General features: G+C 47.2%; 1 protein-coding gene across 2 annotated transcripts in view; it reads right to left on the bottom strand.

The window, feature by feature from the left end:
• The window catches only part of E2F3 (E2F transcription factor 3), a 41,801-nt gene extending 29,363 nt beyond the window's left edge, over nt 1-12,438 (bottom strand). For both annotated transcript variants that reach the window (XM_085573582.1, XM_085573583.1), the window contains exon 1: nt 12,067-12,438. In XM_085573582.1, the coding sequence (XP_085429708.1) occupies nt 12,067-12,396 (330 nt within the window). In that variant the 5' untranslated portion in view covers nt 12,397-12,438. The remainder of the gene's footprint in view (nt 1-12,066) is intronic.
• Nucleotides 12,439-13,043: the final 605 nt, after the last annotated feature.

Genomic DNA, 13,043 nt, shown 5'->3' with positions numbered 1-13,043 from the left:
GGTGAGCAAGTACATTTGCTGGGATCTTTATGCCAACCCTCTTACACCATTGCACTACTACACAAAGTTCAGGATCTGTTGTATTGCCATCCAACAAGTCAATAAGGCAAGCTCAAGTATCTGGTATTTTTAGCTAGATATACTACAGCACCTCATAGATGCGTCAAGTTTTCTCCCTGCAAGATCTGAAGGCAATTCCCCCCTTCTCTGCTGCTGGTCGAACAGAGTTTGGGACCTGCTCTCCACATGCTGAGGCAACTGAGCTTTTTAAACAGCTGGGAAAGCCACACTTCTCCACTTGAAATTAAGTACTTAAAACAGATAAAACCCCTGTCCAGTACAACTGGTGCTGCTTCCCCACCTTAGAGGAAGTAAGGAAGTGGTTTGAAACTGGCATTGAGGCCATCGAAAGAATAGTCAAAAATGCCCCAAAACTTCACAAATCTTAAAGGGGAAAGAAAAAGACTGAAATTCTGATCCTTTCTTACTGAGAACATGATAACTCCCAATTCACTTCAAAACAGAAAGATCTGATTTCGGCCTTAGAGAAAGGAGTCCATCTTAGTGTCTGTACTGCAGATGAGAACAATCACATTTTTGCTTGCTCTGACGTATTGCTAAATTGATTATTCTCCAGGACTAGGAAAGAGAGAGAAAGGAGAGAGATTGTAATCACCTGTATAAAATTCTTTTGGGTGAAAGAAGTGAATGCATCTTACTTTTCCTAGCAACCCTCTTTCCTAATTCTGAAGCAAATAAATCACACTAAGGATAGTACCTTGAACATATGGCTCTGAATAAGGGGGATTTGCCTCCTTTTCTCTTTCTTTTCTCCTCTAAATTAAATATGCCAGTCTCTGGAATTCCCTACACATTCCCTTTCACAGCAAAAGGGGTTTCTGTCCCCCTAAAATACAAATACCACCAAAAAAAATTCCTTTGTAGCTGCTAACTTAATTCTTCCCACAGAAGGCTGTACCTAAGTTTAATATCTAGCTAACTGCACACAACCTGTTCACTACTGTTGCATTCACTTCCCACATACTCAGCAAACACGATGCTAACAAGACGAGAATTGGGAAGGACTTCAGTGCGCCAAGACCAGCAGCAACATGAAGAGCATCTCTACAGATGAACAGGTCATAGTAATGCAAGAGGCTGCCAAATGATCTTACATCTTTGTCATCTCTCTTGAAAACACCTACAAAGCACATGGCTCCAAGTACAGAAACTCAAGGGATGTGTTTTTATTTTGCCCTTTGCTTTTCCACACACAAGACACCTCACACTGCACAGTGTGGGCTTTGAATGCTCCCTGGCTTTCTGCAGAGCTGCTTAAGTGGAGGACCAGTGGGAAGGATGCTGCTAACCCCTAGATGTGAAAGAGGCTTTCCACAGACACCCTGCAGGAAGGGGGAAACACTCCTGGAGTTCCTCATTCCCCTGCCTGCAATCCAAGAAGGCAGCTGGTGATACTGCGTGGAAGACAATCACAGAGAAGTTTGCCAGTAGGAACAAAAGGGTAACAAGGATGCCAAAAGCCAACGGTCTGCATTTTTCCTTATTTTTGGTAAGCAAAAATAAAAGCAAGCAACATGAATGTGACTAGCAATAGAAATCAGGAAGGAAATGTAAATGATTTTGTAGAAAGCGTGAATCAAAGTCATACCAAAAGCCACCTGAATGTTTCTCTATCATAGGCAATTTCTCATGTTCTTTTATGTCATCTTTGCAGTGTCAGTTTTTGAGAGAACAATTCTCAGCTCAGCATGACAGAACAGTAATACCAACGGGCATGCAGAACATTAGCATGTTATAAATAAACTGCTAATCTGAGGTGGGAAAAATCATCAAGGCAGCTCTTATGATTAAGAATCAGAGAAAGAAAATGAGCAACTTGCTTATGCTTTCAAGACACTGCATTTTACAAAAAAAAAAAAAACAAAAAACAAACTTTTTCTAACCCATAATTCCTGAGGGAAAGAAAGAATAAACCCAGTGAATAAACCTATGGTTGAGACAAAGAAGCCAGTGAATACGCTATTATAATTTTATAATTTTTAAAGCCCTCCCTGCACTCACCTCAAGTAGTAAGTTGTCTTTTTTACTGGCAGAAAGAATTTTGTGCTTAAGGGTACTACAGCCGGGTTGTGAAGTTTCAGCTTCCTCTCACCCGACTTGCAGTTTTACATAACTCCCCCAGAGACACTTTTTGTCACAGATACTGCGCAGCTGAAAGTAAAAAAAAAAAACAACAAACCAAAAAAAAAAAACCAAAAAAAAAACACACACAAAAAAAAAAAACACCCAAAAAAGTATGAGGTGCAGAAGCATTATACAGCAATTCAGATCTAGGTTACTTAGAGCCACTCAATAAAACTCTTACCATGAAAAGTGAAACTTTATTCTACTGAGCCGACGGCCAGGATTATTTGTGCCTGTGATAGCCCTGATCACTACCCTCCGCCTGCCCCGTGTGCAGTTCCCTTCCCACCCTGTCCCCAAGTCTGCAAGGACAGATAACGCCCCGCCACAGCATGGCTGCCACCTCGGGTATTATTTCTGTCCTGCTCCAGCATTGTCGCTCTGTCCCAGCATGACACTTACCAAGCATTGCTATAAAAATTTCTGCGAATATCTATGTTTTCCATGAGCGGAGATAATGGCCTCATTGCAATAGCCTTGATAAAAGCTCCAACAAGACAGCTTTCAGATCTCACCACACAAAAGCCTTCTGTTGAGGGCTGTAACCAACATCAATTCCTGCTATGCGAAGACATTAGACAAAGTGTGAACTAGCTCACTGTATGGGGACAAAAACTGACTGTCAATGTGCACGACCAACGCTGTCTAAAAACACAACGCTGGCAAGGCGAAACAGCACCAGCATATATACATGGTAATTGCCATTTAATTCCAGAATTAACAGCACAAGAAAACAAATGCTGAAGGCACTATTAGGTTACTAGCATTGCTCAAGACATTCTAATTCCATATAATTCATTTCTAGTGTCCCTGGTAGGAAAATGACTTTAAAAACAGCAGATGTTAAAAAACACCCAAGCAGAAGGTGAAGGAAAGCCCACTTTCCATTACAGCAGCACTCAGAGAATGCAGCAAAGCCTTCAGATCTGCTCCTTAGAGCATGCATTTTCCTATAGAATCATGGAATAGCTTGGGTTGAAAGAGATCTTTAAAGGTCATCTAGTCCAACCCCCCTGCAATGAGCACTGACAGCTAACTAGATCAGGTTGCTCAGAGTCCCATCTAACCCAGCCTTCAATGTTTCCAGGAATGTGTACCTATCACCTGTCTCAGCAACCTGTTCCAATGTTTCATTAGCCCTGCCTTAAAAACCATCTTACATCTAGTCTAAATCCAGATTCTTTTAGTTTAAAACCATTACCCGTTAATAATCATAGAATAACCCAAGACCCAGAGGATCAGAATCCAACTCCTGGTCCTGCAGATCCTCTGTATCCCTGATAATCACACTATGTGCCTGACAGCATTGTCCAAAGGCTTCTTGAACTTCGCCAGGCTTGGTGCTGTGACTACTGCCCTAGGGAGACTGTTCCAGTGCCCAACCACCCTCTGGGTGAAGACTGTTTTGTAATTCCCATCCTAAGCCATGGCAGACAACCTGGGACACACAAACCACCATTCCACCTATGGTACAAGATGAAGCCTTCTCTGTACATAATTTTGTACTTTTTACATACTTATCTGCTTACACTCAGGTAGCATCCAAAAAGTCAGAAAGGCGCCTATTGGCAATGTCAGTGGACTTCACCAATATAATTGCTGGGCCAAGAGATAAGGCTTTTACTTCCAGACCTGAAATTTGCCAGATGACCTCTTAAATTGAAGGTCTAGGAAGGAGGGATGCAAACAAGTCTACAAGTCAGTTTGTTTCTGAAAAACATTTTAAAGGTAAACTTGAAAGCTAGGTTTTTAGATAGCATAGTACACTCACCCCATGGAGAAGTATTTCACGCTAAAATTACATCTGTACTTTAAAATGTGTAAAAAATATAAAATCCTACAGTGCATATTCAGTGGCTTGCAAAAAAAAAAAAAAAGTATCTGTTACTGCACTCTAATTTTAGTATGCTTTTATAACTAACGGGTAAAACCAAAAGTAAGACAAAGTTATATTCAGAGAGAACTAGTAAAGTGGACCAATGAGCTTGACATGACGTATAAGAATTCGACTCGTGCATCGTGCGCACCATTGAGCCCTAAACCAGAGACCTCTAATGTCACCTTAATTAACAAGGAAGGAAGTTTGCCAATGAGTTCCTTCACTCGCCCCCCCTCTTCTAGCACTGTTATGTAATATGCAACAACCTTTGAACCAACAGCTGTACAACAAGCAAAAAAACCCAAACCAGAATAGCATGGTTAAGACGAGAATGTCTTTCAAGAAGTTCATTAATGAAAATTACTTTTAGAATCTATGCATACATAACCAACAGACATACCACAACTCCAGGCAGGAATGCTGGAGCTGAAGCAGCAAAGGCTAAGCAAACATCTCTTGTTCTCCAGATGCCCAATACAACTTTTTTTTACCAAAAATAGTTCTTTACATGTTTTCTAAAAGTTTTCACAGATTTTTGCAAAACAACTAGTGGCCCACAAGGTCGATGAGACATGACCATAAAATTACATTGTAAAAATAAATAAAGCCAAAATAATAGCAGCCTCTGCTTTTAACAGTGATTTGTCCATATAAATCCCCAGATACCAAGGACTCAACATCTGCAATACTGCAATTGCGCATCACAGGAAACACCCCATATCTTCTGAAAAATCAGGTTCTAGACCCTCGAAGTGAGGCACCTGAATATGTCACCAGCCTTATGTGATGGACACCTCTGGGCCTAAATGCAGCCACCTACAAGTTGGAAGAATCTTGAAAGTAGCTGGAGGTGATCAAGTCTCTTACTCCAAGAAAGCAATGAAACGGAATACTGGTATTAGTTTTAGAGCCAGGAATACAGAAAAGCTATATTTGCCCACATACCTTAGCATACTTACAGAAGAGATGCCAGCTGATTCTGAGAAGATGATCTTTAATGCTCCTCTTTGCCCTCCTAGCTTAGTCCTGGGCCAAAGAGCTGGGACACAAAACACCCGAGCGCTGCAGGGCACACATGTGCAGCAGTGACAGAGATAGCATGTTCGTTTTCACACTGTCACAGGTCAGGTCAACAACTGTTCACGTTCATAAGTGGGACAGGAGACTCATGACACACGCCATTAACCTTAGGCAAGCTCAGTTTGCAAACAACTACCAGCACATTTGCTATGCATTCATGTATGTATAAAAGGGATGCTAAAACCCATGAAGTAGTACTCTTACCACACAACAAAGGCCATTTTCATTAAGCTCTGGCTTAATCAACACCTAGTCAAGCTCCTGCCTTCTCCTTTTACAGGGCTTGCAGATGCAAATATTTACCACAAGCCATGTTGAGCTGTCAAGGCATTAAGAACTCCATGAATGCCACTAGATCCAGCAAATAGCAGCAACATCCAAGCAGACAGCATAGTACTTCAAGAGACACCCATGCCAGGCATAGCACTTCCAAGTGTGGTTTTGGACCAACTTACTTGAGGAAAACAGAAGTTAAATAGTTCCTTTTTAAAGATGTGATAAATTGGGCAATTTTGCCAAGCCTGTCTTCAAACAGAACTGAAATTGAAACAGAATTCAAATACCTCACCAGCAGCAGCTCCAGCACTGCAGCAGCCCCATCTCAGAGGCACAGGCAGCCTCTCTCCCACTGCACACCACTTCCCCCAGGGAATACGACAGGAGTTTCTTCTCCCCAGAATTACTATTTTGTGCACAATCCTGGTCTTGAAAAATAACGTAAAGAGATGATTAACTGTCAGCCAAAACAAAAGCCTCAAGTCCAACTTAGTCATTTGTAAGGATAAAAGTTACCTCCATATATACATACTAAGGGCTGCTAGCTGTAAATGAGATTATTTGCAGAGACTATAAAACCTGGAGATTTAGTTACTCTAAGAGCTTTCCATCTGCTGAAGCCCCACACTGGGCCAGGCTGGATCTTTGTAACCACTAGTGCAAGAAACTCACTGAAACTGAAGTCAGACTCAGAAACTGAGTGTCCAACTCGCCCTTAGCAGGCAGTTCTCCCACAAACCAGGACTAAAGCCTGAGCCACCTTCCCACTCCTGCACACCAGCACCAGGACCAGCCTTGCCACCAGAGCCATGGCCATCAGCCAAGCAGGCACCTTTGGAAGAGATGCCTGAAAGATACCATACTTGAAGCTACCAAGAAAAGCTCCTGTCTTCATTTCACACGTACCAATCTCATTCTTGGTGCTCTGAACAGGAAGGATGGCTGAATTTCCCTCCCACAACCACACCAGTCTTACTGGCCTGCAAAGGACTGGGCTCCAAAGAGGAATGGTGCTACTTCACTTTCCTTTTTGCATCTCATAAAGAGCCATTCCCACAGCAGCCAAGGCTACTCATCCCCTCTGTCCCACACCTCCCACTCCCCTCTCCAGGACCAGGTTAAAACCTCTTGAAACAAGGTCTGAAAGGGTCTCTCTGCAAAGTGAGTTTACCATGTGTTACAAACATCTTTCAAAGCTGCCAGGCCACAGAACTTTCACAAGTAAAAACTTACAACTACAGACACACTTGTTTTCACACCCATATAGTCCCTTTAAAAAAAGGACACCTTTCACTTTACATTAATGGCTTTCTTTTCAGGAGAAATGAATTGTCTGACACTCTTCAGAATGGACAAGACATCTGAGGACATAACTTATCATAAACTGGGCAGAGAAACATATATCAGAAAATCATTTTTCCCTACCACAATATCTAGGATCACCCAAGAACAATATAGACAGCAAGTTCAAACAGAAAAAAAAAAAAAACAACAAAACGCAAGAAACAAAGAAAATTGTTCATTTTTCACACAAAATAGTTAAATAATGGCTAGAACTTGTTGCTACCTAAGGTCAAAAATACAGCTAGATTTAAACCAGGATCACAAAAATCACCAGCCACTGATAGCTATAAAACCCATTGTACACCTGACCAAGAAAATGTTCTCTTGACACATGAAGGGCTTTCCTGTGCAAGCCTCCTTCCCTGTGCTCTTTCCTGAAACACTTGCCACAGTCATAGTCACAGAAGTAGTGGGGGAACCCTTCATCTTGCAAATATACGTCTGTTCCTAAATTGAAAGATTATTCTCCTTGTAAATGCTTGCACGTACTCACAGATAAGCACATAGTAAAAATTAACAGAACAGCACCAACACACCTGGAACAAAATGAGGGGAAACAAAACGCCTGTATTTGCTTAACCAGGTGGAGCATCCTCTACAGAAGAATAAACAGGACATAAAATGACCCCTACCCAGATTTTGGTAAGCAGACTGGTGGTGCAAGGAAAATATACTCACAGAAAGAACAGTAAGACCAACATGATAAAATGGAAGTTTGATGGGGCAATTCAAAACCTTTGCACCACATGGGCAAGTTCCTGTCTCCTTCCTTCTTCTCACTCAGCCCACCTTGGGCCCAAGATGCCTGCCAGACCTAGTGTTCAGACCCAGCTCTTCTACCTTGTTGAAAAAAAAAACAAAACTAACCTGTCAGCATGGTAAGATGCTCCCCAGGCACACTAGGAGGGGAAGAACCCTGTCTGGCCATAGGCAGAGCAAACAAGATGATATAGAGAAGACAGAGAGGGAAAAGCAAGCCTACTCCTTCCAGCAACAGCTCAGCTGTTCATGGAACCCTGCCAAAAGCCCTTATCACCATGGGGCTACCCTACTCAGGAACTCTGGTGCAGATGGAGCCATACCAGCACAGCTGGTATGAGGACTCTGCATGAGGATAGCAAAGCCATCAGCAAGCTACAGCACATGGGCTGGAAAACTTGTAGGGTTTTGCTAGGATGCCCACTTTTCACAACATGTTTGCCAGCATGGTTGGGGCAATCATAATTTATACTTCTTTGACCTCACCTCAGACAACTGCACCCAAAGGACCATGTACCTCCTGGGGCTCAGAAACAGTGTGTTGCTGGAAGAGAGGGATTTGAACCAAAGAAAATCCCTTAAATGCTAGTCAAAAAGCAAAGGTGCCAGACTCATACTAACATTCATTTCTACTAACACAAAATATCAGCAAAGTAAACAGGTCTGAATATGAAAACACCTGTGCCTTCACATACAAACCTTTCCATTGCTGCAAAATAAAGAAAAGCTACTAGGTTAACTGCCTGCTTCTTTATGTTCTTCTCCCATACCTTAAATCCTTGTTCATTATTTATTTCCTATTTGGCTTGCTCCTTTACATAACACCTAGGAGAAAGACTGTGCATTACCACATTTTTCTCCCTTTCCAGCTGCATCTTGTTGAGAAGAAGGGAGGAAGGAAGAGGTACTTTCTAAACCACCAGAAAAATGAGAGAGGTACTAAGTATTCAGCTTGGAAATGTAAATCCTCCTGCCCCCTTCTGAAGTATGCCGAACTAGCCTCTCCACAGCTCATGTCATCTAAAGGCCACAGGAGTTCTCTAAAGATATTGTTGTTAAGAGGATTTAGCCCCTTTTAAAAAGGACTTAACATGTGGGTGGTGTCTCCATTTAAGCATTTTCTCATGGCTAAGAAAATGGCCCTCTTCTTAAAGGCTTATCTTTATAACCCAAAGACAGTAAGAAATTCTCTGCTATTTGAATTAGAAACATTTTGAGCAGCTTGCTTTTCTAGCAACCCCATTTCTGAGTACAGGATAGTGCTAATGGTAGTGACTTTCTCACACCAAGTGAGAAGGCAACACCTTCTCAAAGTGAGAATGCTTTTGGGGTACCTCATTGAACACTAACTTCTGCATTCTCATGAGGATCCAAGTCAATTCACAAACTCACTGACACCAAAACAGCATGGTGTCACAACTCCTGTGCTATATCCCTGGCCACCACTTTCTCTTGATGGTCCCTGGCACTTCCCAGACCTGCCATTAGCTGGTTCAACCTGCTTGCCCAGCAGAAAACCTTTATTTATTTAGGTCAGAGTTAATTTTCCATCCTGGGAAGCCTGAGATTCCAGAAGGGAAAAAGCACCAGCCCCCAGCAGGGTGCAGGAGAGCATGGGAGGATGCAGGACCACTGGCCCCTTGCCACAGCACAGTCTCCAGAGGATCAGGCTCTCCCAAGGGGTGCAAGCTGATGGTTGTTTTGCAAGGGTTAAATTCTTCATTACTGAGAGTGTTTAAGCTAGAGCAGGGGTTCAGATCCACCTGGAAACACTTTCTATGAACTCCACAGGAATCCTGCAAAAGGTCCTCAAGTTTAAAGGGCAGGCGGGGTGGGTCACAGCCTCCCAGAGCCAGAGCTCTCCAGGGCACAAGGGGCCAGTTAGCAACCCTCAGCCACAGAGCAAGGAACTGGCTCTGGACAGTATGGAGAAGCTTGCTTGGGACATGGAAGTGTGCAAATTCTCCTCACCATGGGGCTGGAGAGGCCTGTTGTTATGGACTAGGCCAGTTTTCAAGGCTTTTCCATCAGTGTTACATATGCACAACCACAGATAAAATAACCACCAAAATCCCAAGGGAAGCAGCTTACTTGGGCCAAAGAATCTTTTTCATTGGCTTGTGTAGTTGAACACCTCCCTGCACAGCCTAAACTATACTGCTGTACTGACTCTTTTTCAGGCATACCATAGTTTATATTTGGAAGTGATGGGTGGGTTGCCAGTGCAGTTACATCTGCAAGGCAAGAGTATTTTCATAATCTAACCAGTGCAGGTGTACTGGCCAAATTTTTAGACTTACCTCTAGTCTTTTGCATAGCAAGGCCTTGTTTCCAGCTGGGGTCTCATATGCCATCCACTATTTGCAACTCAATAATCAAGAGCTAAATTTATATTGGTGCTACTTTCCTGAGCTCACAGACTCAGATACCCAGTGTTTTCTCATTCCTTTCACCAGTCCCTAATATTAGTTAGTCAAAAATACTCTGCTAGGAACCAAGGGCAGAACAACCTCACCTCCTAGTCCCAGAAAAGCCTCCGTGACTTTCAAGGAAAGCTACCTGGAAGCTGCAGACTAGAAAGGGCAGGATAGCATCCCTGCCAAGCAGTTTGGGGTGCAGAAAGTCAAGGCAGAGCACTAGGGCGCTTCAGCCTGACTTCCCAAAAGATGGGTCTGTGGCAAACCAGCACAGCTCCAAGAAGGGCACTTGCATGAGCACAGCTGTCAGGGCAGAGCAGGATGCACAACCCCTTTCCTGGTGTGTGCCATGGATGGCTTATCACCCTGGGTGGGTGCCAGCCAGTGGCTGTAGATACTGCTGGCCTGACCACTCTCTTCCTCCTCCATCCCACATCTCTCCCCGAATTTAATATGGGGGCTGAGGGAATACAAGAAACGCATTACTTGTGTGGGGACTTCTTTGCAGGCAGAGGCCAAAATCACTGTCTCCACTTCCAAAACTTGGGGTGGAATTAAGCCTTCCCAGGTTTTTAAGGACAGGAATTCCTACCATTAGAGAGGTGAGCAGCATACAAAAAAAAAAAAAAAAAAAAAAAAAAAAGGCACTAAAATCATACCTTAAGCTCTTACAGGAACCATTAATGAGAAATTTTAGGAGTTCCTATGACATCAACATCCCTCCCACAAAGGCAAAAAAGCCTGTATAATTTTTCTCCCAGAATCATCGTGTAACATATGCTCCTCTTTGCATTCACTTACCACCACCTTCTAGGAATCAACCTTCATGTAGGACAGCCAAATATTTACAAAGTGGCCTGAAGTAGCCTGCTTGACACTGAGTGCCGCTAAGATATGCTGAAGACCAAGAGCACCAAAAAAATAAATTCTTTTTTTACAGCAAAGATGCTTATTTTAAAAGTTAAAAAAAAATAGTAATTTTAAAAAAAGCTTTGGATGGGCTTTAATGAGCCTTGAAACTTCCACCACTAGATCAGCAACCAACACCTGCAAAAACCCACACAAGAGGCAGCTCATGCCATCCTCCCCAGCCTCCGAGCTGCCCCCAAAGCTCTTCCAGAAGTATTTCAGAATTACAGCACCATCCCACACCTGGACCATCACCGAGTGGATGCAGGGAAAAAGGGGGCGGGGGAAAGCGGTGTTAAACCCCCTTTTGCCCTGGCAGGGGCGCACCGGGGCGAGAGGTGGGAAGGAGTTGAGCAATGCCACGCCGCCGGGCGGGGGTCGTGGAGCCCGGGGGGGCAGGTGAGCCCCTCCCGGCGTCCCCGGCTCGGCGCGGATGCCCCGCGCCCTCCCCCACTCACCAAGTCGGCGGAGCCCACGAGGGCCAAGCGCGCACCCGAAATCGGCGAGGACAAAGAAAACCCCACGAGTGGGGGAGGAGGATTTTTTTTTTTTTTGAGGGGGGGGGGGGCGTAGATTTTAAGGAGGGGGCATAAATTCTAAAGCGGGGGGAGAGGAGGGTTGGTGCTCGCCGCCGCCCCACGAGTCACTGACCTGCTGCAGGGGCATTTCGGAAAGCGGCGGGGGACGGGGGCAGCCGGCCGGCGGTCGGGCTGTCCCAGGCCAGAGGGAGGAGGAGGAGGAGGAGGAGGAGGAGGAAGCGGCGTCCCCCTCCCCGCCCGCCCCGGCTCCCAGTCACAGCCGCGGCCTCCGCGCACGTGTGCCAGACGTCACCGGCGGCTCCGGGGGTGAAGCGGAGACACCGGCGGGGCACGGCCCGGCCCGGCCCCCCGCCCCGGGGCCCTTCCCCGCCGCTGGCTGCTCGCTCTTTGCACCCGTGCGGCGGGACGTGGCGGGGGATTATTATTTTCCCCCCTCCTTTTTTTTTTTTTTTTCCTTTTTCCCCCCCTCTTCTTTTCAATAAGACCCGGCAGCGGGGGTTGGGAAGGAGGCAGGAAAGTTTATTGCAACAAAGCGCTGCCTCCGCCTTTCCTGCCCTCCCCCCCGCACCCCGCCCGCCCCCCGGGTCCGGCCGGCGGCGGGATCCCCCCCCGTCCCCTTCACCCTCCCCGCGGGGACGGGGGGTAAACACAAAATTACCGGGGGGCGGCCTCCGCCTCCGCCGAGAGCGGGCTGCAGCAGCGCCGTCCTGCCGGCGGTTCCGTGGGGGGTGCAGTACAGCGAGCTGCCAGCGGGCTGGCCCCCATCCGCCGCCGGGGCAAAGGCACCGGGAGCCTGGGAAGCGGCGGCGGCGGAGGAGGAGGAGGAGATAACACAGGGCGCCCCCGCCACGGCGCCGGTGCTGCGGATCTGGATGAAGGTGCCGGCGGCAAAGCGGGTCGGGAAGCCGGCGGGGGCTGCTCTGGAGTCCGTGGACGGAGCGGGCGGCGGCGCTGCTGCCGGGGCCGAAGGCTGGAGTCCCCTTCTCATCCTTCCCTCCGGGTCTGTCCCCGCAGCCGCGTCTCCTCCTCCCCCCCGTCCCTCCTCCCCCCCCGGCCTTCCCAGCTCCTTTCCTCCTCGATGCCGAGGCCCCGTGCAAAATACTGGGGGCTGCGGGTGCCGGGGGGGCCCCGGCTGCAGGATGCGGGGCGCCGGGGGGGGACGGAGGCGGCGGGGCGGGCAGATGCGGCGGATGGAGCGGGGCCGCTCCCGCTGTGTGGGGCCGGCTGGAAAATGGCTCCAGGAAGCGGCGGCTGCTGACAATGAATGAAGGGAAAGGAGACGGGTTACGCGCCAAGGGCCTCCCGCGAAACTCGGATTTCCCGCCCTCTTTTCAAACCAAATTTGCATGTCCCCGCCCCCGGGGCGCGCCCTGCCCGCCTCACCGCCTCATTGGCCTCCGCCGACCTCCGCGCCGTCCAACGGGGGGGCCGCCTCCCCGCCCCTCCGTCTTCCCATTGGCCCGGGCGCGGCCGCGATTTGCATTCGGCGCGGCGATTGGCTGCGGGGGCGAGGCTGGGGGATTCCCCCTGCGCGCAGCCGGGATCCCGGTTCGCCGGCTCGCTGACAGTGACAGCTGCTCCCGCACGGAGCGCCCGGCCCGCCCCGGGCCCGCCCCGGCAGCGGCACCGAGACAC

Source organism: Lonchura striata, chromosome 2, assembly GCF_050655825.1.
Source record: "Lonchura striata isolate lonStrDom1 chromosome 2, ASM5065582v1, whole genome shotgun sequence".
NCBI classification, from domain to species: Eukaryota; Metazoa; Chordata; class Aves; order Passeriformes; family Estrildidae; genus Lonchura; species Lonchura striata.
The sequence above is the reverse complement of the archived record's forward strand: the minus strand, read 5'-3'. Positions and strand labels throughout refer to the sequence as shown.